Source organism: Trachypithecus francoisi, unplaced genomic scaffold, assembly GCF_009764315.1.
Source record: "Trachypithecus francoisi isolate TF-2019V2 unplaced genomic scaffold, Tfra_2.0 Lachesis_group14, whole genome shotgun sequence".
Classification (NCBI taxonomy): domain Eukaryota; kingdom Metazoa; phylum Chordata; class Mammalia; order Primates; family Cercopithecidae; genus Trachypithecus; species Trachypithecus francoisi.
Window position 1 is genome coordinate 62,766,863 of NW_022681459.1, and position 27,340 is coordinate 62,794,202.

General features: G+C 50.8%; 1 protein-coding gene and 4 non-coding genes across 6 annotated transcripts; all 5 read left to right on the forward strand.

Annotated features, from left to right (window-relative positions):
* Positions 1 to 16,449: 16,449 nt before the first annotated feature.
* On the forward strand, positions 16,450 to 23,328 carry RPL3 (ribosomal protein L3). 2 transcript variants are annotated; one of them, XM_033233911.1, is made up of 10 exons: positions 16,450 to 16,600; positions 17,615 to 17,807; positions 18,564 to 18,732; positions 19,326 to 19,461; positions 20,619 to 20,805; positions 21,325 to 21,485; positions 21,974 to 22,075; positions 22,485 to 22,580; positions 22,906 to 23,025; positions 23,228 to 23,328. In XM_033233911.1, exons 1-10 carry the CDS (start codon positions 16,598 to 16,600, stop codon positions 23,270 to 23,272), a joined length of 1,212 nt encoding a protein of 403 aa, XP_033089802.1. In that variant the 5' UTR covers positions 16,450 to 16,597; the 3' UTR covers positions 23,273 to 23,328. The 2 variants fall into 2 exon arrangements, with proteins under 2 accessions (XP_033089802.1, XP_033089803.1); XM_033233912.1 differs by having other exon boundaries at positions 16,572 to 16,808.
* LOC117096765 lies at positions 17,086 to 17,149 on the forward strand. Its single transcript, XR_004442616.1, has one exon. It is a non-coding gene; the product is annotated as a small nucleolar RNA SNORD43 (small nucleolar RNA).
* LOC117096782 lies at positions 19,271 to 19,325 on the forward strand. The gene has a single exon (XR_004442632.1). It is a non-coding gene; the product is annotated as a small nucleolar RNA U82P (small nucleolar RNA).
* On the forward strand, positions 20,867 to 20,961 carry LOC117096775. Its single transcript, XR_004442626.1, has one exon. It is a non-coding gene; the product is annotated as a small nucleolar RNA U83B (small nucleolar RNA).
* Positions 22,291 to 22,379, forward strand: LOC117096776. The gene has a single exon (XR_004442627.1). It is a non-coding gene; the product is annotated as a small nucleolar RNA U83B (small nucleolar RNA).
* Positions 23,329 to 27,340: the final 4,012 nt, after the last annotated feature.

Here is a 27,340-nt window from a genome sequence, read left to right on the forward strand (position 1 = left end):
ACCCTGTCTCTACTAAAAAATTACAAAAATCAGCTGGGCGTGGTGGCGTGCGCCTGTAATCTCAGCTATTCAGGAGGCTGAGGCTGGAGAATCTCTTGAACCTGGGTGGCAGAGGTTTCAGTGAGCTGAGATCGCGCCACTGCACTCCATACTGGGCGACGGAGCAAGACTCGGTCTCAAAAATAGAAAAAGGAAAGAAAGGAAAAGAAACACAGCTCGTCAGAATTCTCAAAGGTAAGTACGTGGAAGGAGTCTCAGGCCATCCATTAAAGAGATTCTTATCCAGCCCCTTCACTTTCCAGAAGGACTCAGGCCCAGAGATGGGAAAGGACTCACTCAAAGTCTCCCAATGTGAGTTGTTAATGTCCCAGAAGAGCTATTTGGTTCGCAATTACTGGGATATTAAGTTTAAATGATTTGCCCAAACTCTCCCTAGCTGCATGGTGCTTAACCAGGCGTGCCCATCTGAGTTACCTGGGAATCTTTTATAGAACGCCTGTGCTTCCTCTTCCCCCAGCTTCTGACTCAGCAGGCTCTGGGGTGGTATCTATATTTTGAAAAAGCCCAGATGATTTCTTTGTTTTGGATTTTTTTTTTTTTTGAAGTTCACTTTTATTTTTATTTTTAAATATTTCGCTAGTAATTAACAATGCTGGCTAGGCACATTGACTCGCACCCGTAATGTCAGCACTATGGGTGGCTGAGGTGGAAGGATTGGTTGAACCCAGGAGTTTGAGACCAACCTGGACAACATAGGGGGACCCCATCTCTACAAAAAATTAAAAAATGGCCGGGTGCAGTGGCTCACACTTGTAATCCCAACACTTTGGAAGGCTGAGGCGGGCGAATCACAAGGTTAGGAGTTCGAGACCAGCCTGGCCAACACGGTGAAACCCCGTCTCTACTAAAAATACAAAAAATTAGCTGGGCGTAGTGGCAGGCGCCTGTAACCTCAGCTACTCGGGAGGCTGAGGCAGGAGAATCGCTTGAACCCAGGAGGCAGAGATTGCAGTGAGCTGAGATCGTGCCACTGTACTCTAGCCTGGGTGACAGTGAGATTCTGTCTCAAAAAAAAAAAAAAAAAAAAAAATAGCCAGGCACGATGGTCTGTACCTATAGTCTCAGCTGCTCGAGAAGCTGTGGTGGGAGGATCACCTCAGCCTGGGAAGTAGAGGCTGCAGTGAGCCGTGATTGCACTATCCTCAGAAACAGGCTGGGTCTGGCTGCGTTTTCGTTTTCTCATGGCCCAGTAACAGGAAGCAGACAACTAGGAAAGAAGGGAATTTCTTGCTGTAACTGGATACAGGGAGAAGGTGGGAGATAATTCCACCAGAACAACTCAAAGTGTTACAATTTTCTTAGTGTTGATGTGGGTTGGGGTTACGTGCCTACCTGCAGTATAGCATTCGCGGAAGTCTATAGGTAACTAATTTTGTTTCAACTAGGTCAGAGACAGAGAGACGTTTTTTAAGTCCAATTAAGCTGTGAGGGCCCAAGTATCTTCAAGGCCTATCTACCGTGGTACCAGAGTGATTCCTTCTTTATTATCTGTTTTACGGCTTGGTCTGGAGAGCTGCCTTAGGCTCTCCGGTGAATCTATTCAAACAGCTGCCTCTGTTACACCCTGACTCATCTCAGATTTAGCTGACCCAAGTCAGGTCCCGGCACTAGGGATGTAAGGCTGTCTACTATTTTGATGTGCTCCAGGTTAGGGAGAATCCCCTACAAGGCTCCTATTGATCACATGGTTCATTTCTAGCTTTGATATTTGGGCACCGATTTCCCTAGGTTTAACTATTTGCTCAGTGTTACAGCAGCACTGTGGAAAGTTGTCTGGGTACCTGGAGTGCTATGCAGGCTTGTCTGTGTGAGTAGCAGGGAGGTTTGGCTTGTCACAGCGTCACTGCACTTCAGCCTGGGCAATAGAGTGAGATCCATCTCAACCCTTTTAGGGTTGGGACAGACTACAAGAACAAAACGCAGTTTAATACAAGACAAGCAGGTTTATGGTAGGGCGCGGTGGCTCACACCTGTAATCCCAGCACCTGGGGAGGCCCAGGTGGGCAGATCACCTGAGGTCAGGAGTTGAGACCAGCCTGGCCAACATGGTGAAACCCCGTCTCTACTAAAAATACAAAAATTAGTCGGGTGTGGTAGTGTGTGCCTGTAGTCCCACCTACTAGGGAGGTCGAGGCAGGAGAATCACTTGAACCCGGGAGACGGAGGTCACAGTGAGTCGAGATTGTGCCATTGCACTTCAGCTTGGGTGACAAAAGCAAAACTCCATCTCAAAAAATAAATAAAATAAAATAATTGGTTTAGTATTTAAGTATGGGATAACAAAAATTTAAAAAAAAAAAAAAAAAAAACTTGGTTGCAGTGGCACCAAGAAAAGGCAGTTTTCCAATAGACAGAAAATACCTGAAGCTGGTAACTAGCAGCTTCCCGATAAGATCTCAGGAGTTGGGGCTGGGCATGGTGGCTCACGTTTGTAATCCCAGCAATTTGGGAGGCCAAGGCCGGAGGACCAGGAGGTCAGGAGTTCAAGACCAGCCCGGTCAACCTGGTGAAACCCCGTGTCTACTGAAAATACAGAAATTAGCCGGGTGTGGTGGCGGGCTCCTGTAATCCCAGCTACTAGGGAGGCTGAGAATCGCTTGAATCCAGGAGGCAGAGGTTGCAGTGAGCTGAGATCATGCCACTGCACTCCAGCCGGGGTAACAGAGCAAGACTCCATCTCACACACAAAACACACACACACACACACAATAACAACAACAACAACAACAAAATAACGGAGTTGGGTAGTTGGGTGAGTGGGCTCAGGCATACGCACTAAAAGGCAAAATGGCCTTTTTTTTTTGAGACAGAGTTTCGCTCTTGTTGCCCAGGCTGGAGTGCAGTGGCGCGATCTCGGCTCACTGCAAACTCCGCCTCCCGGGTTCAAGCGATTCTCCTGCCTCAGCCTCCCGAGTAGCTGGGATTACAGGCATGCGCCACCACCCCAGCTAATTTTGTATTTTTAGTAGAGATGGGGTTTCTCCATGTTGGTCAGGCTGGTCTTGAACTCCCGACCTCAGGTGATCCACCTGCCTCGGCCTCCCAAAGTGCTGGGATTACAGGCATGAGCCACGGCGCCCGGCAAAATGGCTTTTTATAACATCTCTCCGGGAGCACTTGATTGGTAAGGGAGAAACACTGAAGGGAGTAAAGACACTGTGCATGCAGCCCCTCCCAAGTGCTGGCAGCTGCTTCACATGCAGACAGCCCACCATAAGGGAAGAATCCAGGGAGAAGGGATGCACCCCCTCAGAAGGATGCCAACATGTAAAACCCCAAGTCAAAGGTCAAACCACTCACTTGAATCTCTCAAGCCACACGCTTGGCCCTCTTCCAAGTGTACAACCACACTCAGCTAATTTTTTTAAAGTTGTTTTTAGAGGCAGGTTTTTTGGTTTGTTTGTTTGTTGTTTTTTTTTTGAGACGGAGTTTTGCTCTTGTTGCCCAGGCTAGAGTGCAGTGGCGCCATCTCGGCTCATTGCAACCTCCGCCTCCCGTGTTCAAGTGATTCTCCCGCTTCAGCCTCCCGAGTAGCTGGGATTACAGACACCCGCCATCACGCCTGGCTAACATATATATATGGTAGTTTTAGTAGAGACAGGCTTCCTCCATGTTGGCCAGGCTGGTCTCGAACTCCTAACCTCGTGATCCACCCACCTCGGCCCCCCAAAGTGTTGGGATTACAGGCGTGAGTCCCTGCGCCTGGCCCACAAATTTTTTTTTTTTTTTTTTTTTTTTAGAGACGGTTTTTATAAAGTTTTCTTTTAGAGGAAGGTCTCGAGCTCCTAGCCTCAAGCAATCCTCCTGCCTCCACCTCCCAAAGCACTGGGATTACTCCACCGCGCCCAGCGCCAGCTAATAGAACGGAATTGAATTGTAGTGTACACCCACCTGGTGTCTGCAGAGGACCGGAGAATTGCTTGATGTAGGAAGAATGCCCCCACTAGCTCCCCCATCTGGTGTAAGAAGTGAAGTGGCCAGAGGTATTTGTGCAGCACAGCGGGGCGGGGGGAACGCCAGTATTTTCCCTTAGCTAATGTAGGGAAAGAAACACCTTTTTTTCCTAAACAGCTATGTCTCTAATTTTTAAATAAATGGGATCGTAGCATTTGTATTGTTCCCTAACCTGCTTTTTTAAGTTAATGATGTGTCTTGAATATCTTTTCAAAGGCGGGCACCATGGCTCAAGCCTGTAATCCCAGCACTTTGGGAAGCCGAGGATCTGTCTCAAAAAAAAGAAAAACCTTTAGGCTGTACTTAACATACATAAGGAGGACTGTGCACACACCCTGTGGATTAAGTGTGTATTGCAGGGGACAAGGGAAAGCTCTCCCTTCCCCATATGAAGTTTCCCTGAAGAATTAACTCATAGAAAGCAGATCATGCTGGGTACGGTGGCTCACACTTGTAATCCCAGCACTTTGGGAGGCCAACAGGGAGGATCGTTTTAGGCCAGGGGTTCAAAACCAGCCTGGGCAACAGAGGGAGACCTCACTGTACCAAAAAAAAAAAAATTAATTAGCTGGGCATGGTGGTGGGCACCGTGGTCTCAGCTACTCAGAAGGCTGAGGTAGGAGGATTGCTTAAGCCCAGGAGTTCATGGTTACAATGAACCATGATAGCACCACTGCACTCCAGCCCAAGTGACAGAGCAACATGCTGTCTCAAAGAAACCAAAAAAGGTAGATTAATTGAATAAAAGGCATACACATGTTCTTGATGTGTACATGGGAGAACCACGGAATGATTTCCACCTTGCCCAACAGGGTTCAGAAGCTTGTTACCATCCTGGCAAAACAGGTTATGGAAGTGGGGAGAAGGGGAATTCTACTGAGCCTCTCAATAAAGGATTACCAGGGAGAATGAATGGATTGATGAACAGAAATTAACTTTCGTCCCCTGTGCGACTGGGTGGGGCTGGTGTCTCGGGTGGTAAAATAATTTATCAAGACAGACGTAGGTAAAGAAAGGCAGGGATGGGCCAGGCACGGTGGCTCATGCCTGTAATCCATGCACTTTGGGAGGCTGAGGCGGGCGTATCACTTGAGATCAGGAGTTGAGACCAGCCCGGCCAACATGGTGAAACCTGGTCTCTACTAAAATACAAAAAAAATTTACCTGGGCGTGGTGATGGGTGCCTGTAGTCCCAGCTACTTGGAAGGCTGAGGCAGGAGAATCGCTTGAACCCGGGAGGCAGAGGTTGCAGTGAGCGGAGATTGCACCACTGCAGCCTGGGCGACAGAGTGAGACTCTGCCTCAAAATAAAATAAAAATTAAGAGTTTGAGAAACACTGTTTTAGGGGATTTTGAAGATTGACTAAGATAGTGAATATTATAACTATATAGTGAATATATTCATTATGTAATTATACAACGAATATAACAGAATCTGGCCTGTAATGGGACCTCTTTCTGTATTTGTTGAATGAATGCATGAGTAACCCCTCGATTTAAATGTGTTTGTTTACACTTTACACCAGAGGAAAGAAAGTCTCAGATGGGCCAGGCGCGGGGGCTCACGCCTGTGATCCCACCACTTTGGGATGCTGAGGAGGGTGGATTACTTGAGGTCAGAAGTTCGAGACCAGCCTGGCCAATATGGTGAAACTCCATCTCTACTAAAAATACAAAAAAATTAACCAGCAATGTTGGCGGGTGGGCGCCTATAGTCCTGGCTACTCGGGAGGCTGAGGCAGAATAGCTTGAACCCAGGAGGCAAAGTTTGCAGTGCACCGAGATCGCACCACTGCACTCCAGCTTGGGCGACAGAGCAAGACTTCATCTTAAAAAAAAAAAAAAGGCCGGGCGCAGTGGCTCACACCTGTAATCCCAGCACTTTGGGAGGCCAAGGTGGGCGGATCACAAGGTCAGGAGATTGAGAGGATCCTGGCTAACATAGTGAAACCCCATTTCTACTAAAAATACAAATAAAAAATAGCTGGGCGTGGTGGCGGGTGCCTGTAGTCCCAGCTACTCGGGAGGCTGAGGCAGGAGAATGGCGTGAATCCGGGAGGCGGAGCTTGCAGTGAGTCAAGATCACTCCATTGCACTCCAACCTAGGAGACAGAGCCAGACTCCATCTCAAAAAAAAAAAAAAAAAAAGAAGAAGAAGAAGAAAGAAAGACTCAGATGGATATTAGGTGCACTGGTCAAACGAGTAAAATGCTGGGGGCATAGGGCATGGTGTTTGGGGAGAGTAAAAAAAAGAGGTTCCTTCCCAGAGACTTTAAGGCCAGGACAAAAAACTGTACCATTAAATATTCTGGCAGAAAAGGCTGTGCCCCATCTAAATAGAGATGCAATTTAGAGAGACCAAGGGGGTGCCAAGCCTGGGGTCTCACTGACAATATTTATGCATCCAAAAGACCAACATAGCCTGGTGCGGTGGCTCACGCCTGTAATCCCAGCACTTTGGGAGGCTGAGGCAGGTGGATCATCTGAGGTGAGGAGTTCAAGACCAGCCTGGCCAACATGGTGAAATCCTGTCTCTACTAAAAATACAAAAAGTAGCTGGGCGTGGTGTCACATGCCTGTAATCCCAACTACTCAGGAGGCTGAGGCAGGAGAATCGCTTGAACAGAGATCCCGCCACTGCACTCCAGCCTGGGCAACAGAGTGAGACTCTATCTAAAACACAAACAAACAAACAAAGATCAACATAATCACCCTTGCATTCATCCACGAAGACTTATGCAGCCCTGCTATGTGCTTGGTGCTGGGCGAAAGAAAAAGAGAGGTGACCCTATCTCTAGAGAAGCTGACAATGACAATTTAAAATCTACAGTGGGAGGGCCTGGCACAGTGGCTCACACCTGTAATCCCAGCACTTTGGGAGGCCAAGGTGGACAGATCATTTGAAGTTAGGAGTTTGAGACCAGCCTGGCCAATGTGGTGAAACCCTGTCTGCACAAAAAATACAAAAATTAGCCAAGCGTGGTGGTGGACACCTGTAATCCTAGCTACCCGGGAGGCTGAGGCAGGAGAATTGCTTGAACCCTGGAGGCAGAGGTTCCAGTGAACTGAGATCACACCACTGAACTACAGCCTGGATGACAGAGCAAGACTTCGTCTCAAAAAAAAAAAAAAAAAACAAAGAAAAAGAAAAAATAAAAAAATAAAATTTACAGCAGGAGAGACGTGCTCTGAGAACAAACTGAAATAGCTAAGGATTGATGAGGGGAGGATAAAGGTTTAGGAGATCAAGTGCCTGGGAAAGCCTCCTGAAGAATCACATAGAAGATGAAATCTGAAGAGCACAATTTGGGGAAAATTGGAAGACTTGAAATAGGCGAAAGAGATTACTGGCTAGCCTTTCAATGACATGCTGAAGCCCTCAGGGAGTATGTAGTTCTGTGTTGCTTAAAGGCTCTTCTTGACTGGGTATAGTGGCTCATGCCTGTAATCCCAGCACTTTGAGAGGCTGAGGCAGAAGGATCACTTGAGACCAGGGGTTTAAGACCAGCCTGGGCAAGACAGCGAGATCCTGTCTCTTGGACATTGCAGATAAAGGACAGCCTTGCAAAGAAACCATATTTCTGCATCTCTGCCCATGCAAATACATTCTGTCCAGTTGGAAGATATTGTCCTGGCTGTGGAAAAGTCAATTGTACAGCCATGTGTAAATTAATTGCAGTATTTCTTCTTCTTCTTCCTCCTCCTCCTCCTTCCTCCTCTTCCTCCTCTTCTTCTCCTTCTCCTTCTCCTTCTTCTTCTTTTTGAGACAGAGTTCTGCTCTTGTTGCCCAGGCCGGAGTGCAATGGTGCGATCTCGGCTCACTGCAACCTCTGCCTCAACAATTGTCCTGCCTCAGCCTCCTGAGTAGCTGGGATTACAGGCATGTGCCACCACGCCCAGGTAATTTTGTGTTTTTAGTAGAGACGGGGTTTCTCCATATTGGTCAGGCTGGTCTCAAACTCCCGACCTCAGGTGATCTGCCCGCCTCAGCCTCCCAAAGTGCTGGGATTACAGGTGTGAGCCACCGCTCCCAGCCTTAATTGCAGCATTCCTTTACTCCATTCAGGCACACTTCGTTTGATTACATTTTGCTTTATTGCATTTTACAGATACTGCGTTTTTTACAAACTGAAGGTTCGTGGCAACCCTATACCCAGCAACTCAATTGGCACCATTTTTTTCCCAACAGTCTGTGTTCACTTCATGTCTCTGTGTCACACTTTGGTAATTCTCGCAATAGTTCAATCTTTTTCATTATTATTATATTTGCTATGGTGATCTATAATCAGTGATCCTTGATGTCACTATTGTAATTGTTTTGTTTGTTTGTTTGTTTGTTTTTTGAGACAGTCTTGCTCTGTCGCCCAGGCTGGAGTGCAGAGGCACAATCTCTGCTCACTGCAAGCTCCGCCTCCCGGGTTCACGCCATTCTCCTGCCTCAGCCTCCTGAGTAGCTGGGACTACAGGCACCCGCCATGCCTGGCTAATTTTTTGTATTTTTAGTAGAGACGGGATTTCACCGTGTTAGCCAGGATGGTCTCAATCTCCTGACCTCGTGATCCATCCACCTCAGCCTCCCAAAGTGCTGGGATTACAGGCATCAGACACTGCACCCAGCCACTATTGTAATTGTTTTGGGACACTGTGAACTGTGTCCGTATAAGATGGTGAAATTTTTTTTTTTTTTTTTTAGATGGAGTCTCACTCTGTTGCCCAGGCTGGAATGTGGTGGCACGATCTAGGCTCAATGCAACTCTGCCTACCAGGTTCAAGTGATTCTCGTGCCTCAGCCTCCCGAGTAGCTGGGACTATAGGTGCGTGCCTGCCCCTATGCCCGGCTAATTTTTGTATTTCTTTTTCTTTTTTTTTTTTTAGTAGAGACAGAGTTTTACCAAGTTGTCCAGGCTGGTCTCAAACTCCTGGCCTCAAGGGATTTGTCCAGCCTCCCAAAGTGCTGGGATGACAGGCGTGAGCCACTGCGCCTGCCCCGAGATGGTGAATTTAATTGATAAATGTGTGTGTTCTGACTCTTCCATTGACTCACCATTTCTCTGTCTCTTTCCCTCTTGAGGCAGCCCTATTCTCTGAGACACAACAGTACTGAAATTAGGCCAGCTGATAACTGCTCAATGGCCTCTAAGTGTTCAAATGAAAGGAAGAGTCCTGTCTCTCAGTTTCAATCAAAAGCTAACAATGATTAAGCATAGTGAGGAAGGCATGCCAACAGCCGAGACAGGCTGGATTTAGGCCAGTTAGTAACCCTACAATGGCCTCTCAGTGTTCAAGTGAAAGAAGTGTCACACGTCTCTTGCTTTAAATCAAAAGCTGGAAATGATTAGGCTTAACGAGGACGGCATGTCAAAAACTGAGATAGGCCGAAAGCTAGGCCTCTTGCACTAAGCAGTTAGTCAAGTTGTGAATGCAAAGGAAAAACTTTTGAAGGAAATTAAAAGTGCCACTCCAATGAGTACATGAGTGATAAGAAAGTGAAACAGGCTTATTGCTGATATGGAGAAAGTTTGAATGGTCTGGATAGAAGATCAAACCAGCCACAACATTCCCTTAAACCAAAGACTAGGCCATGCACGGTGGCTCACACCTCTAATCCCAGCACTTTGGGAGGCTAAGGCGGGAGGATCACCTGAGGTCAGGAGTTCAAGACCAGCCTGGCCAACAGGCTGGAGTACAGCCGTGAGATCTCAGCTCACTGCAACCTCCACCTCCTGGGTTCAAGCAATTCTCTGCCTCAGCCTCCAGAGTAGCTGGGATTACAGGTACACAGCCACCACATCCAGCTAATTTTTGTATTTTTAGTAGAGACCGGGTTTCACCATGTTGGTCAGGCTGGTCTCGAACTCCTGACCTCATGATCCACACGCCTTGGCCTCCTAAAGTGTTGGGATTACAGGCGTGAGCCACCGTGCCTGGCCATGTCCTTACTTTTACCTTGGTGAATTGCATATGTTTTGATATGTAGCCTTACATCTGTACTTGGAAGGAGAAAGGATATAGTTAACTCCATAAATGAATCCATCCCTACACATAGAAATCAAACTCTTCCTTCTAAAATAACACCACATGCCCAATATCCCAAATGGACATCCTGACTCCCATACTCGCTGCTTCCTGTCCCACCCAACCTGACTCATAAAAATAGTCTCCAGAGTCTGTCCAGTCTCAACATCTGATTCATTCCCTTTTCTTTCTCTCCCTCCCCTCCCCTCCTCTCCCCTTCCCTTCCTTCTTTGTTTTTTTTGAGACAGAGTTTTGCTCTTTTTGCCCAGGCTGGAGTGCAATGCTGCGATCTTCGCTCACTGCAACCTCTGCCTCCCAGATTCAAGCGATTCTCCTGCCTTACCCTCCCTAGTAACTGGGATTACAGGCATGCGCCACCATGCCTGGCTAATTTTGTATTTTTAGTAGAGATGGTTTTCTCCATGTTGGTCAGGCTGGTCTCAAACTCCCGTCCTCAGGTGATCTGCCTGCCTCGGCCTCCCAAAGTTCTGGGATTACAGGCGTGAGCCACTGCGCCCGGTCTTTCTCTGTCTCTCTTTTTCTCTCTCTCTTTCTGTCCTTCCCTCCCTCCCTTCCTTCCTTTCCCTCCCTCCCTTCCTTCCTTTTCCTCCCTCCCTCCCTCCCTTCCTTCCTTTTCCTTCCTTCCTCCCTTCCTCCCTTCCTCCCTCCCTCCCTCCCTTCTCTCTCTCTCTGTCTTCCTCTTCTTCCTTCTTCTTCTTCTACTTTCCTCTTCTTCCCTCCTTTTTTTTTTTTTTTTTTTTTGAGACAGAGTCTTGCTCTGTTGCACAGGCTGGAGTGCAGCGGTGTGATCTTGGGGCACTGCAACCTCCATCTCCCAGGTTCAAGTGATTCTTGAGCCTCAGCCTCCCAAATAGCTGTGATTATGTGCCTGCACCACCATGCCTGGCTAATTTTTGTATTTTTAGTAGAGACAGGGTTTCGCCATGTTGGCCAGGTTGGTCTGGAACTCCTGGGCTCTGTGATCCGCCCACCTCAGCCTCCCAAAGTGCTGGGATTACAGGCATGAGCCACCATGCCTGGTCACTCACCTTTTCTTCTGTATATTCACCTTCAGTGCCCTTTGCCAGGTGCCTATCTGGGTGGCTTACACGGAACAGTGAAACTCCTTCCATCCTCTCCTAATCTAGCCAGCCCCTTAAATTCACTTTTCTAAAATACACAGGTGCTGACCTGGCATGGTGGCTCACGCTTGTAATCCTAGCACTTTGGGAGGCCGAGGCAGGAGGATCATTTGAGCCCAGGAGTTGGAGACCAGCCTGGACAACATAGCAAGAGCCTCTCTCATTATAAAAATAAAAATAAGTGCACAGGTGTTCACAGGCTTTCAATGCATTCCACTGGCCTCAGGACGATGTTTTCCAGCTGGAGACTTTAGGTCTGAACCGTATATATCTTCCTAAACTGGCCTCCTGCCACTGTCTTCTAGTCTGGCTGTGCCAAATCACAGCTAGTTCTGCAGGCCACTGTCTTTTATCCTCTCTGCTTTTGCACACATTGTTCCTACTGCCTGGAGAGCTGCCCTTTTTGCTTGACAAATAAAAATCCTTTGAGGCCGAGTTCAAATGACATCTCTTTGGTAGAGGCTTCCCTGATGACCCTCCCCATAAATTGGGGAATTCACCAGTCCTTTTTGCACGGGCCTCTGTTTCATAGCTGTGATGTAGGTAGACGGATCTCTTCCAGGGCAGGGGCCCCAACCCCACCTCTGTTTTACTGCATGTTGCAGAGCCCTGTATGGGGCTAGGCAAAGTAGGCTCAGTACATATTTGTTGAATGAATGAACGAATTCCTCATTTGACAGATAAGGAAACTGAGGCCTAACCCAATGTTGTGCTGAATCCCTACTTTTTTTTTTTTTTTTTTTAAATGAGACGGAGTTTCACTCTTGTTGCCAAGGCTGGAGTGCAATGACGTGATCTTGGCTCACTGCAACCTCCACCTCCTGGGTTCAAGCAATTCTCCTGCCTCAGCCTCCTGAGTACCTGGGATTATAGGCATGCACCACCACACCCGGCTAATTTTGTATTTTTACAAAATTACAGGGTTTCTCCATGTTGGTCAAGCCGGTCTCGAACTCCTGACCTCAGGTGATCCACCCGCCTCAGCCTCTCAAAGTGCTGAGATTACAGGCGTGAGCCACCGTGCCCGGCCAAAGTACGCCCGCTGAATCCCTATTAACCTCAATAGGGAAGGCATCAGGTTCAAGAGACCAGAGAAGAGACCCAGAGACAGCAAATGAGACACGAGTTTGTTTGTTTGTTTGAGACAGAGTCTCACTTTGTCACCCAGGCTGGGGTGCAGTGGCATGATCTCAGCTCACTGCAACCTCTGCTGCCCGGGTTCAAACGATTCTCCTGCCTCTGCCTCCCAAGTAGCTGGGATTACAGGCACCTGACACTGTGCCTGGCTAATTTTTGTAGTTTTTTAGTAGAGACAGGGTTTCACCATGTTGGCCAGGCTGGTCTTGAACTCCAGACCTCGTGATCCACCCACCTTGGTCTCCCAAAGTGCTAGGATGACAGGCGTGAGCCACCACTCCTGGCTTGTTTTTGAGACAGGGTCTCACTTTGTCGCTCAGGCTGGAGCGCAGTGGTGGGATCACAGCTCGTTGTACCCTCAACTTCCTGTTGGGCTCAAGGGATCCTCCCACCTCAGCCTCCTAAGTAGCTGGGACCACAGGCATGCACCATCATGCCTGACTACTTTTTGTGTTTTTTGTAGAGATGGGGTTTCACCATGTTTCCCAGGCTGGTGTCAAACTCCTGAGCTCAAGCTATTCACCAGCCTCAGCTTCCCAAACTGTTGGGATTATAGTCATGAGCCACTGTGCCCAGCCAACATAGGTTTTTTTTGTTTGTTTGTTTTTGTTTTTGTTTTTTTTTTGAGATGGAGTCTCACTGTCACCCAGGCTGGAGTGCAGTGGTGCGATCTCCGCTCACTGCAAGCTCCGCCTCCAGGGTTCACGCCATTCTCCTGCCTCAGCCGCCTGAGTAGCTGGGACTACGGGTGCCTGCCAGCATGCCCAGCTAATTTTTTGTAGTTTTAGTAGAGACGGGGTTTCACCGTGTTAGCCAGGATGGTCTCGATCTCCTGACCTCGTGATCTGCCCGTCTCGGCCTCCCAAAGTGCTGGGATTACAGGCATGAGCCACCATGCCCGGCCTAACATAGGGTTTTATTCAGAGGGTAGGGGAGAGTCCAGTGGCAGCGGGCTGGACAACATATCCGCCTTACATACACTCCAGTGGCGGTGTGCTGGACAGGAAAACCGCAGCTGGTTCAGCTGGTTACAAACAGCATGCAGTTTATACGGCATTTTCACTTAACACCTTTCCCTTAATGACCTCTGTCTGGTAGCCTTCATTTAACCCAGAACTCAGGGCCTCAATCCTTTGTACAGTCTGTATTCCACACGACTGGCTGGGGGGCCTCAGGTGTTCCTCACAGACAAGGAACCAGTCTTCGGGTTGGCCACTCCCAGATTCCTTAGCTTGGAACACACATTCAGGTGCATCTGCCATACAAGGTCATTCTAAGGGTATGCTTAAGTTATTGCTCTTAGGTGCGTTTACCCTACACCTAGTGAGCTATTTGTGCGTTGGCAAGGCAATTCAGGTCTACTGATGCTCTCTTCTCTCTTGACTGGAAAGGGAATTCCTGAGGGAGAACAGTTTGCCCAGGACCTTTAGTGGCATTGCTTCTTTTGGAACCTTTATTACAATTTCAAATTGTCTTATTTTGGTCTGTGATAGCAGCATCTTATTCTCCTCTACATTCCTGCAGCCTGGTGCAGGACCCGGCACAGAGCAGGCCTGCAGTAAGAATTTCTTCTTGCTTAGGATTCCAAAGCCCCTTTTCTGATGAGGTTATTGATCCCTGAGTCTGATGCCATGAAAAACCAACCTGGAGTCAGATAGGCTTGAGCTCTGTCTTACTGCTCAAGTGCTCTGTCTTGAGCACTAATTATGTGACTTTGTCGTTATTAACCTCTTGGATGGAAGTTAATTTTCTACGTAAAAAGGGGGCATATAGGTAGGTTATAATCCTTTGCATCCTGATTTTTTTTTTTTTTTGAGACAGAGTTTTGCTCTTGTCACCCAGGCTGGAGTGCAATGGCATGATGTTGGCTCACTGCAACCTCCACCTCCCAGGTTCAAGCAATTCTCCTGCCTCAGCCTCCCAAATAGCTGGGATTACAGGTGCCCGCCACCACCCCTGGCTAATTTTTGTATTTTTAGTACAGACGGGGTTTCACCATGTTGGCCAGGCTGCTCTCAAACTCCTGACCTCAGGTGATCCACCCACCTTGGCCTCCCAAAGTGCTGGGATTACAGGCATGAGCCACTATGCCTGGCCCTTTTTTTTTTTTTTTTTTTGAGAATCCTGATTGGTCACCCAAGCTGGAGCACAGTGGTGCAATCTCGGCTCACTGCAACCTCTGCCTCCCGATTCAAGCAATTCTCCTGCCTCTGAGGTAGCTGGGACTACAGGCGTGCAGTCACCACAACCGGCTAATTTTTGTATTTTTAGTAGAGATGAAGTTTCACTGTGTTGGCCAGGCTGGTCTCAAACTCCTGACCTCAGGTGATCCACCCCCACTGGCCTTCTGAAGTGATGGGATTACAGGCATAAGCCACCGTGCCCGGCCTGTATCCTGAAATTTTAAAATGCTTCTTAAATTATTTGGCAGCAAAAAGTAAACTGATGCATTTTTTGGGCAGCAAAGTCAGCCTTGAACTGATGTGAGTCTATTTATATTTATCCCACTCAATGTGAATATTCATGTTTCCTTACGGAATATTGTTTTTCTTTAAAGAGTACTGGATTACATAATATACAGTGTGTGCACCATAGTACCTTTCTAAAACTAAAAAAATGCTGAATTTTGAAACATATGTGGCCCCCAGGATTTCTAACAATGGATTGAAGATCTATCAGTTATGTCCTTTGGGGATGGTGTGAGGATTGAGATAATTTTTTTTTTTTTTTGAGACGGAGTCTCGCTCTGTAGCCCAGGCTGGAATGCACTGGCGCAATCTCAGCTCACTGCAGCCTCTACCTCTTCGGTTCAAGCGATTCTCCCGCCTCAGTCTCCCAGGTAGCTGGGATTAAAGACGCACACCATCGTGCCGGGCTAATTTTTGTATTTTTGATAGAGACGGGGTTTCGCCAGGTTGGCCAGGCTGGTTTAGAACTCCTGACCTCAGGTGATCCGCCTGCCTCAGCCTCCCAAATTGTTGGGATTATGGCTGAGAGAATGTTTTTTAAACCACGGTGGGAGCGAAGGCCAGGCCCAGAATAAAAGATGACAGGGTGGGACGGAGGAAACAGAAGGTAATATGAGAGCGTGTGCTAGGGTTCAGCTATGAGGCTGAAGTCGACGGTTAGGAGAGAGTCTTCCGCGGCCGCTGAAGTTGATGCTTAATTCCGAGGAAACAACGAGGGGTCTATGTAAAGTAACGAGATACTTGATTCTTAGAAAGATTTGTAGGGGGCCGGGCGCGGTGGCTCACGCCTGTAATCCCAGCACTTTGGGAGGCCGAGGCGGGCGGATCACGAGGTCAGGAGTTCAAGACCAGCCTGGCCAACATGGTGAAATCCCGTCTCTACTAAAAATACAAAAAAAAAAAAAAAAAAAAAAAAAAAATAGCCGGGCGCATTCCTGTAATCCCAGCTACTCGGGAGGCTGAGGGAAGAGAATTGCTTGAACCGTGCCCCCGGAGGCGGAGGTTGCAGTGAGCCGAGATCGCGCCACTGCACTCTAGCCTGCGCGACAGAGCGAGACTCCGTCTCAAAAAAAAAAAAAAAAAAAAAAAGATTCGTAAGGGAGGAGGAGCCTGTAGGCAGGGAATCGGTCAGGACCCGAGTCACCTGGAGCCCAAGCGGAGATCAGCGAAAGCCCTCGTTGATGCAGAGGTCTGGAAGGCATGGGGCTCAGGGAGGCTGGGCAGTTGGACTCGGCATGACCCGAGGTCGTGAGGCCGTTCCGCAGGCTTGGGACGCTCCTGAGACTCTCAGAATCAAGCGCGGGCCACTGCATTAGCATGGGAGAAATGGCAGAGACAGGGCTTGAGGGAAAGAAGCCTGAGATTAAAGGTATTAAAGGCAAGTTGGTGTCGCGGCAAAACCAGCGTGGGAGCCAGGAAACAAGGGTTTCAGTCTATCCTCGCCAATTCCAGAGATAGCTGCATATCACAGGAAAAAAAGCGACGCACCTTTTTTCTTCATTATTATCAAGTTTGGCTGCTACCGGACGCCGTAGACTTGCACACCAAACCCTCAGCCCGCGTCTCCGCGGCTTTTCGTTAAGTTTGAACCCGACCCCTCGCCGTAGAGTGTCTAATTTCGGTCTCAGAAGCTGACGTCCACCTCAGAACGAAAGTTAGGCGCGGAAAAGCATGCGTAGAAATGGCGCTCGGTACGTGCCCCCTGACCCGACGTCTGCCGCGGGGGCGCGCTCGCACGCCGGAAGGGGCGGAGCCAGATTTGACTTTATATTGTGGGCACCAACGGCAAGTCGACCTCTACCGGCGGGATTTAATGGCGTGATGGTATGTGTTGTAATGGCGTCCGATTCATTGTCATCGGCGTAGGCACGGGTGAATCCGCGACGCATCGCCGCCATCCCAGCTTGGCCGGCGCCAGGGTCTTGCTCTAGGGGCACAGGCGGCCCAGCGGGGGCCTCAGTCAGGCCTATTTTCTGGAAAGTCGAGAGGCTTGTGGAGAAGAGCGCTTGGAGGACTGGCTTTGGGCCTGCAGGTCGGCCAGAGACAGGCCGTAAGGGTGGGAGCAGGCTTGGAGGCCCGGCATTTTTAAAGCCATGAGTCATTGTTGAGTTTCGATCTCACCAGCTCCATCATTCGTTGGTATTAGGGCCCATAAGCAGCTTGTCTGGATAGGAGGACCTTGGGTGGGGGTTCTCGGCACCGTTCTCTTTGGGAGGTAAAGAAGCTTGCGGGAGGAGAGTGTTGTGGAGTCCTCCTGAAATATCTGGGACCGCTTGTGCACTCCGAAGGCCTCTGGAGCTCCCAGAAGCCACAGATGATGAACTTATTGACGGGCGGACAGAAACTGTGTGCTGATTGTCATGTTCTGATTTGGCTCTGCCGAGTTCTCTGGCCTACGTGTATCGGTGTAATTAGTGTCCGGGCGCTAGAGGCAGCGCATAGCGTAGTATTGGCTAGCTGCTACCCAGCATTTGTCCCTGGAGTGCCTTTCTTTAGTGGTCAAAACCTTGCTAATTGGCACATAAAGCTGCCTAATGTTAAGCAGTTTTTAGTGTCACTACTTAGTGTATTTTTGTGTGGTGTTAGAGAAAAAAACGGATGGCTCGTTTTCTTACAGGTTGAGAGGATTTGAAATAACATTCAGCTTAAGTTTTTTCAAATACAAAAACATTCTTGACATGTGCGAGCCTGGAAGAGATAATTATCTTTTTACCCGGTTTGCTGGGTGTCTGGTCAGTGTTCAGTATTGCTGAGATTCGGAACTTAGGCAGCCGGGATCTAGAGAAGGGGGCACTGCTTTGGTTTGGGTGCTGACGGTGATTCCCCCCCCCCCCTCAGTCTCACAGAAAGTTCTCCGCTCCCAGACATGGGTCCCTCGGCTTCCTGCCCCGGAAGCGCAGCAGCAGGCATCGCGGGAAGGTTAAGAGCTTTCCTAAGGATGACCCGTCTAAGCCGGTCCACCTCACAGCCTTCCTGGGATACAAGGCTGGCATGACCCACATCGTGCGGGAAGTCGACAGGCCAGGATCTAGTATGTACAGGCCTCCTAAAAGTTGGGGGATAGGAGTGGAGGGGGAGGGAAACTGGAGAGATGGAGTCAAGCTGTTAGCAGAGGGCAGACTGGTTGTCAGAACTGCTGTGACAGCGGACAACTTCAAGATATTCCAAGGCTACAGATGGCCGGCACTGTTTGCTTTAGGTGCGGGTGGGGTATTGCTTTCAGAGCATAGTAAATTTGCCAGGAGCCTTAGCAAAGAAAAGTAACACTAGTGTAGGGGTTGGAGCTGCCGAGGCTGGAATAAGAAGTGCCTCATTCATGTTTTACTTGTTCACGTGCATTTCACCTAAAAGCTTGAATAATGGCCACTTAACTGTGTGTGTTCCACTTGGAGATGTCTAACAGCACTGGTTGCTGAGCCATGGAGACATTAACGTTAGACAGTTGATATTGACTCTAAACTGAGCTCAGAGCTATTTGTGTGTCCTAGTTAAATTTAGGACACTGAATTTTCCAGATAAATAGCAAATCTTGTCTGCCTCCAGAGGTTTCTGTAGAAGAGAATTGAAGCTGGACAGGTATTTGGTTATCTAGGGTCCTGATATTTTTTAAATTAGAGAACATAAATGCACTTTGAATGAGAGGTAGTAAGGACAGCCCTGAGTGTCCAGACTGCAGGTGTGGGGCCCAGTTGCCCTTCCGGCCTAAAGGGGCATTTTGCATTTTCCTAGAAAACATTACACCCCTTGCTTGGGCTCCTGCCAAGTCTGACTACTACTTTTTTTGCAGAGGTGAACAAGAAGGAGGTGGTGGAGGCTGTAACCATTGTGGAGACGCCACCCATGGTGGTTGTGGGCATTGTGGGCTACGTGGAAACCCCTCGAGGCCTCCGGACCTTCAAGACTGTCTTCGCTGAGCACATCAGTGATGAATGCAAGAGGCGTTTCTATAAGAACTGGTGAGGGAGGAGTCCCTGCAGTCCCTAGCTTGGGAGCTGGAGAGCAGGGAGCAGCGTGTGCATGGTTTCTCACCTCTGCAGCAGGCAGGGAGCTGCTGTCTCGGGTTTAGTTTGTCTCTTGAACAGAAAAATACCTGCGATCAGACTTTGGCCAGCCATCGACACCCTCATTCTGAGTCCAGGCTAGGGGGTGGTGGCTGAGGACCCAGTTGGTTGAGGAGTCCAACTAGAAACCAGGAGAGGTAGCAGGATAATTCAACCTCTATAGTCTCTGGCCCTGGCTGGAATGTCCCATTTCCTCCATCACTGAATGGGGGCTCCCCCAAGGCAGAAAGCTTGCTTTCTAGCACCCCGGAGCAAGAATTTTGTTTGAATGCTTGTAACTTAAATTAACCTTGTGGACCTCTGCTCAGCTCCGCTCGGCTCTGCCCGATGAGCTCCATCTAGGCTCCGCTTGCCGGTGGAAAAGGCTCCTTAGAAGCTGGCAATGAGCCCCATCCCCACGCGGTGCCAGTGTGTCTTCCGCTCACCCCTCGGAGGGGTGATGAAGGCCTGCACCCGGCCCCCTCCCCAACTCTACTCTGCTCCTGAAGGCATAAATCTAAGAAGAAGGCCTTTACCAAGTACTGCAAGAAATGGCAGGATGAGGATGGCAAGAAGCAGCTGGAGAAGGACTTCAGCAGCATGAAGAAGTACTGCCAAGTCATCCGTGTCATTGCCCACACCCAGGTGAGTGCAGTTCCCCAGGGTGGCTTGGCCTGCCACTTAGTAAAAGTGACCTATGTGATCATAGGGGTCCCGTGCCCCATGTTTGTGAGTAGGCTTCTCCCTTGCCAGCAGAGGGTACTGTGTCCTTACTGGCCCTTAGCAAGGGAACCATGCCCCTTTAAAATTCAACTGGCTGACCCAACTGGTGACTCACCAGTGACACTGAAATGCCTGCCTGAAAGTCGGTTGTGAGGTACTGGCTGCTTTCCTGGAAACCTAGTTTGTGAGCTGAGCAGGCCCTTTATTGACTTGGTTAGAGTGGGTGCCTCTTGCTCTCCTCTTACGGGTTATCCTGGCTGATTGCAAGTGCTGAGTACAACCCCATGTGGTGAGGGCCACCACAGATTAGATTCCACCATTGAATTTTGTCAGAACATTGCTGGGCTGTTCCTGAGTGAACGCTTTATGCTTCAATGCATTTTTTTTTTTTTTTTGAGATGGAGTTTTGCTCTTGTTGCCCAGGCTAGCGTGCAATAGCCCTGTCTCGGCTCACCACAAGCTCTGCTTCATAGGTTCAAGCGATTCTCCTGCCTCAGCCTCCCGAATAGCTGGGATTACAGGCATGCGCCACCACGCCTCACTAATTTTGTATTTTTAGTAGAGACGGGGTGTCTCCATGTTGGTCAGGCTGGTCTCGAACTCCTGACCTCAGATGATCCACCTGCCTCGGCCTCCCAAAGTGCTGGGATTACAGGCGTGAGCCACCGCATCCGGTGATGCATTTTCTTATTTAGAGCTTGTGCTGTCTCAAAAGCAGGCTTGTCACTAGGGGAAGTGTAGGTGGCTGAGGTAAAACTACTGCAATACCCCAGGGGAACTGACCCAAAAGACAGCCACAGGAACACTGGGCTGGTAGGTGCTGGGATCTGGTTGTTTGCCTGTGGTGTGGGCCCTGTCCGCTCATCCTGACAGTAACTCAGGCACCAGAATCCAAAGTTAAGTTGTTGCTGTTGGCAAAAATGAAAGTTCCTTCCTCTTCGCGAGGTTCAGTGATGTGTTCAAAGTTAACTGGCTTTTTGCTGTGTGCTTGACATCAATCAGGCGGCATGGAGCTGCAGTTCCTCTATTGTGGGAGGAGCACTGGCAGCTGAAGCTGAGTTGTGTCTACCTCCTCCTAGATGCGCCTGCTTCCTCTGCGCCAGAAGAAGGCACACCTGATGGAGATCCAGGTGAACGGAGGCACCGTGGCGGAGAAACTGGACTGGGCCCGCGAGAGGCTCGAGCAGCAGGTACCCGTGAACCAAGTGTTTGGGCAGGATGAGATGATCGACGTCATCGGGGTGACCAAGGGCAAAGGCTACAAAGGTGAGCTTTGCAGCAGCTTGCGTTGCTGTGCAAACCTGGGGGAGAAGTGGTTTTAGGCCCAGCTGTTCAGTGATGAGGCTCAGAGTGAGCGCTGGGCACAGCGCCCGAATCAGACATTGTGGAACCATTCTCTACTGCCTTCCTTCTGAGAACAGCCTTGTGGTCAGAAGTGGCTGGGATAGCGGAGGGCCAGGGGACAGCTTCTTACCATGTCCCTGGACCCTTTGCTCTTTGTAGCTCAGTAGATAACTGCAAAGGGGAGCTTGGAATTCTGTCTCTCAGTCCCTGCGGATGGGGGAGCTTAAACCAATGGATGCCTTAAAAAGCACCCATTCACAGCTGAGTTCAGGGTTACACCCACAGCGCCTCTCCACCTTGACAGGAGATCTGTGGGTAATGCACATGAAATAATCTCATCACCCCTCAGATGACCCAGCCATGGTTAGTCATTGTTGAGTAGGAGGAAGGGGTGAGTGGGAGGTGCTGGCACTGAGGTGCAGTAATGTGTATCCATTCCAGGGGTCACCAGTCGTTGGCACACCAAGAAGCTGCCCCGCAAGACCCACCGAGGCCTGCGCAAGGTGGCCTGCATTGGGGCATGGCATCCTGCTCGTGTGGCCTTCTCTGTGGCACGTGCTGGGCAGAAAGGCTACCATCACCGCACTGAGATCAATAAAAAGGTGAGGTTCTGAGAGTGGTCCCTGGGAGTGGGAAGATGACCTCGTGATGAGGCCTGGGGTTTCTGTGTCTGTCAGCGCTGCTTCATGGACTGTAGCTTATGCATCATCATGTGGACATCAGTGGCTCGCTTCTCATGGGTCAGTTCTGGCCCATCTTGATAGTTTGTAAGGTGCCAGCCTGTAAAGTGGCTGTGGTGAGGCTGACTTGGTGTGGCTGGGGATACTAGCCTTATTGGTCCCTGATCCCACTACCAGTGGTGTGACAGGCCTCCTATGTTGTACAGCAGGATCTTTTTTAGTTTTAGCCCAGCCACTTAACAGAAAGGAACCTGGAGAGCCAGCCACCTTTTTGCTCTGAAGTTGGGATACTCTGTGGCTGGGACTGAGGCCTCAGCGGCCTTCCTAGAGTGCTTTGTAGGTCAGCACACTGGCGTGTCTGGCTTATTTGTCCCTAATGCCCCAGCCTTATACCCTTCTTGTTCATTCAGATCTATAAGATTGGCCAGGGCTACCTTATCAAGGACGGCAAGCTGATCAAGAACAATGCCTCCACTGACTATGACCTGTCTGACAAGAGCATCAACCCTCTGGTAAGTAATGGGTGTTATGCTCCGTGAGGCCACCCCAGGCCTCTTCTGTGGGGTGAGGTCCTCGTGTCTTTGGGGATAGCCTGCTTCCTAGGGGCTGTCAGCAGGATCATTAACTGAAGCCAGCACAGCACCTAGCTGTGTTCCTTGTAAGTGGCATGTTGTCATTCGAGTCCACTCGTTGGGGTTGGCTGGTGAGAAGTGGGGTCTCAGGCTCAGCTGTTCAGTGATGAGGCCTGGAATGTGTGCTGGGCACAGCGCCCGAGATAGACTGCGGAACCGTTCCTTGTTGCCTTCTGAGAACAGCCCTGTGGTCGGAGAGGGCCTGAATCTGGAGGGGTCATCTGTGCACAACAGTCCCCTCTTGTGCCTGGTGCTGGGCCTGTGCTGATCCGATGGTCTTGTTTTCCAGGGTGGCTTTGTCCACTATGGTGAAGTGACCAATGACTTTGTCATGCTGAAAGGCTGTGTGGTGGGAACCAAGAAGCGGGTGCTCACCCTCCGCAAGGTGAGGCGGGCCCTGCCTGGTCATGGGGGGGCTCCTGTAGAGGGAGGATCCAAGGCCACAGACGCTGGTGGCAGAGGAAAGGAAGGAGAGGGTGTTGGCAGTCCTTTCACACTGGCTTTGAAGTCCTGGAATGAGGAAATTCCCAGTCTGGCCTTGCTGGGCTGTTTGCTTCTTTGAGTGTGTCCTCATCTGCTGGGTGGTGGGCGAGGCGGGGCGGGTGGCGCCGAATTGATGTGGCTTCCCAGATGCAGGAGCACTGTGAACCAAGTTCTGAGGAAAGCCTGTCTCCTTGTAATCCTAAATCCCTTCCCCTCTTGGCCCACAGTCCTTGCTGGTGCAGACGAAGCGGCGGGCTCTGGAGAAGATTGACCTTAAGTTCATTGACACCACCTCCAAGTTTGGCCATGGCCGCTTCCAGACCATGGAAGAGAAGAAAGCATTCATGGTGAGCGCCTCTGCCTGCCCCCCTCGCTGGGTGCTGTGACTTGGCCCCTGCCAGCCTTTGGCTCCACCCGGGGTAGGGGTGGTCTTGCCTTGGGCCTCTCTTGTGGCTGTGGAGACTGGCCCGGAGTCTTGGTCCCCTTTAGAGTGGGCATCTGCTCTCGCCTGCCATCTTCTCCCTCTGACCACTGCCTCTCTCCCCACAGGGACCACTCAAGAAAGACCGAATTGCAAAGGAAGAAGGAGCTTAATGCCAGGAGCAGATTTTGCAGCTGGTGGGGTCTCAATAAAAGTTATTTTCCACTGACATCTTGCCTCTTTCTCCAGGAGAGTGGCTGGGACTGGGGAGGCAGATGGGGGCCCCTGAGGTGCCTTGTGCTCCCCAAGGCCACTGCCTTCCTTTCTGTAGCTACACTGGGTTTACCCTCTGGCCTCCTACTCTGTCCCCCACCCTCAGTCCCTGGAGGGAGGTAAAAGCTGGACCTGGTTCTGCTGCTGACCTGTAGAAAGCCAGCCTGGAGCAGTGGGCATTGTGCAAATGTTTGTCACCAGGGCGAGGCAGCTGGGTCTCCGCTGTTTGCACAGCTTGGGTGATGCCAGTGATGTGGAGAGGGGGAGGGAGACAAGGAGGCCTGGATGTTCCCCGGCGCCTTTGATGCTGATGTGCAGGCAGACCCTGGGTCTGTTACTTGTCTAAAAAGTTCATTTGGTTTTAAATTAATCCAGGGAAGGGTGTCTTCCAGTTAAGGCTTGTTGAGGTTCTTTTGTAATCTGCACCCCAAGTCTGGTACTGGGAGAGCATGAACACAGGCACAGAGGTTAAGGAACTTGCCCGGGCTCGGCAGCTGGAAGCCTAGTTGGAAAGTGTGGTAGAGGGCTGTGTCCCCTCTGGGCTGGGATCTGCCCTCTGGGACTTGGCTGGTTCAGTCCCTGTCCTCACTGGAGATGGCCCATCTACCCCAGCCCCTAGGCATGAGACTTAGTTGGTTTGTTGACTTGCATGTTGAGTGCCTGCTGCCTTCAGCCTCTGGGGCCCAGGATGCTGGGGTGTGGCTGCTGCTGTAAGCTGAAGGAAGCCTCCAGGCTCTGGACTGACCCCTGTGACCTGGCCTGGAGCCCGGTGAGCTGGGTGAAGCCCAGCACAGACCCTGGTGATTGGATCCACTTGGCTGACTCGCCATCTTTGCTCAAGCTGCACCTGGGCTCTACCAGGACGGGGCATGGAATATAGGTGTCCTGATGCTATCAAAGCTGGTCCCTCAGCTTCAGGTGCTGTGACTGTGCAGGCACTGTGCTGTACTCCAGCCCTCCCCGGGTTATTTGTGGCTAGAGTCCCCAGCTGTGGCAGCAGACTGTCCACCCAGCAGAGTATCTGGCAGGCCTGCCAGTCACCCAGGCCCTAACTCCATGTCTGAGTCTGTTTGGATGGATTGGCAACAGCTGGGATCTGAGGATCGGCGTGCACCTGTGGGCTCGGTGTGTGTGGGGGACTGTGGGAGAAGAACAGCTGGGGAGATGCCCAAGTTGTCGCTGCTTCCCTGTGGACTCGAGGGTACAGGGTGGGGCACTAAAATGTTTTGAAGTCATCCAGGTGCAGAGCGGGTAAGTGCCATGTGGGTCCTGAGGCAGGGGCAGGCCAGAGTTGAGTTGTGTGCAGCAGGAACCTTCCCCGTGTGTGTCCACCCCGCATGGCTCCAGCCCCTTCTGAGCTTGGCGTGGGGCAGTTGGTCTCAAGGCAGAACCCTCCTTCCTGCAGCCCCTCCCATCTTTGGCTCTGCAGCCTGGGCTTGGGTGATGAGCTGCACTTCAGGTTGGAGCCACCAGGGGGTGAGTGTGCGGCACATGCCCTGCAAGAGGGCCCTGCTAGGGGTTTTGGATTGGGCAGGGTTCCCTTCTGCATCAGAATCTCCAGATGCCCCGCATGGGTCAGGACCTATTGTCCCAAGGCCACCAGGCACCTTAGTGTCAGGGCCAGGTGTGAGACCTGGTTGCCTGGTCTCCTGGGTGCTGCCTCTTGTCAGTCTCCTCGGTTCGATCTCGTCCTGGTGGGTATGATGAGTGGGCAGGGGTCCCAGCCTGTCCCCTCCCTTCTCCATCCCTTAGGCTGAGCCTGGAGCCCTGCTGCCCACCCAGCCCAGATAGGAAAGGGTTTGCTGGTCTGAGATGTCCTGGCTGAGCCTTGCTGCCTCTCCAGAACTCTGTACTCAGTTGTGGGGATGCAAAGAACAAAGGCCCCTGGGGGTAGTCTGTCTGCCCCCAGGCTCAGGACACACACACAGGCATCCAGTAACACACACACCTGCAAGCTGCAAGTAGAGGCTGGCGTCACACCTGTACCTGTCCACGTGTGCCCAAGTGCACAGAAAGGCTTTCTCACGGGCAGCCTGGCTTGACTGGAGGCTGAGCCTTTGCTGTAGACAGCCACACAGCCCATCCTTGCCTGCCGTGTGTGGTGGCTCACGTCTGTAATCCCAGCACTTTGGGACACTTTGGGAGGATTGCTTGAGCCCAGGAGTTTGAGACAGCATAGTGAGACCTGTCTCTACAAAAGATTTAAAAGTTAGCTGGGTGTGGCGGCGCATGCCTGTAGTCCCAGCTCCTTGGGAGGCTGAGGTGGGAGGATCCCCTTGAGCCTGGGAGGTCAAGACTGCAGTGAGCCATGCATGATTGCACCACTGCACTCCAGCCTGGAGTGCTTTACAGAGCAAGATCCTGTCAAGAAAAAAGCAAGGCAGTTTAGAAGTGAAGACGGCTGTGAGGAAATAAAACAGGTCACTGGGATGGAGTCATGTGGACGGGGTCGGGGAGGCCTCTCTGAGATCTGAAGAGTGTCGAGGATCCTGCCCGTGGAGCCCTGTGCTGGAACACTCACTCCCGGCAGGGAACAGCGAGTGCGAAGGCCTTGGGGCAGGACAAGGCTCCTGGGCTCGGGTATGAGCTCCTGAGGGGGGCGCTTCATGATGTGGGCTCATTCCCAGCTGGATCTCCTGTCTCCCCAGCATGGAGTCGGTTTATTGGGGGTCCCCACGTCTCCGGGCCTCATCTGTGTTGTGCGTGTGCCCAGCTGTCCCGAGCGGAGGCCTGTGGTGGGTGGGGTGGCTGCCGTGCCTGTGCATGTCACCAAGGGTACATCTCCAAGTGCCTGCTGGCATGCGCTTCCTGTCACGCTTTTCTCTCACCAGAACCCCTAGACAGGCCTCGCCGGAATCCTGTGGTGACAGAACAAGAAGTTTCATTCCATTCCTCCTGAAAAAAAGAAAAAAATACCTGCTGGGAATTTCTGAGCAAGTGGGAACAGGGAGGTGGTGGCAGGAGCTGCCTTTGCCTTAAAAGGTGTGACGGAGCCAGGGACTTCGCTCAGCTCACCTGGGGATGGCCACAGGGTGCAGAGGGATGGGCAGCTGGCCGCCACCTTGTGGGCTCACTGCAAATTGCTCTCTGCCTAGATCCTCGTTGACAGCCTTGCTGGCGGGGGCTGTGCTGCCCTGCCTCTGTCCGCCTGCCCAGATGCAGCCCCATGCAGCTGGCAGCTCATCCTCCTCTCCTTCGTTCTCAGCCCTGTAGCTGAGAATGCAGCTACTTGCTGCAGCTTCTGGGGGTCCCCCTGCCCTGCCTCCTGGGCAGTTCCCAGGAGCCCAAAGTCCCCTTCCCTTTCAGGAGCAGTCTCAGGAGCCCACGCCAGGCCTGATGCAAACCTCACGGGAGGCAAGGGATTACAGTAGCCCTCCTTATCCATGAGCCTACCCTCCAACACCTGCAGTGGATCCCTCCAACACCGCAGTGGTACCGTGGATAGTACCAAACCCTCTGTGGATTAGGCTTTTTCTCTCTGATCACCAAGAGGGCTACAAAGTGACTCACGGGTGGGAATGCCTGCAGTGTGGAGACACTGGACAGAGGAATGAGTCACTCTCATTGCTACATGATTTTATCACCCTACTCAGAATGGCATGCAATGTCAAATTATGAATTATTTCTGAAATTTTCTGTTTAATATTTTCAGGCTGTGGCTGGCTGCTGGAAACTGTAACCAAGGAAAGTGAAACCACAGATATGGGGGTGCTGCGGTAACTCCACAGGCCTGAGAGTGAGGAAGGAAGGGAGCATCCAGGAACCATCCAGAGCCCAACCTCACCAGCCGCTCACCCACAATCGGCAGCACTCACAGGTCAAGGCAGTGCCCAGGACAGCAGGCGGCAATAATTGTGAGCATCTTGCTCTGTATTAGGCACTGAACATTTCACACAGAGAAAAGTCATCCGGCTCACTCCTTGAGGCAGGTTCTGTTATGATCCCATTTTAGAGTAAGAAACTGGGCC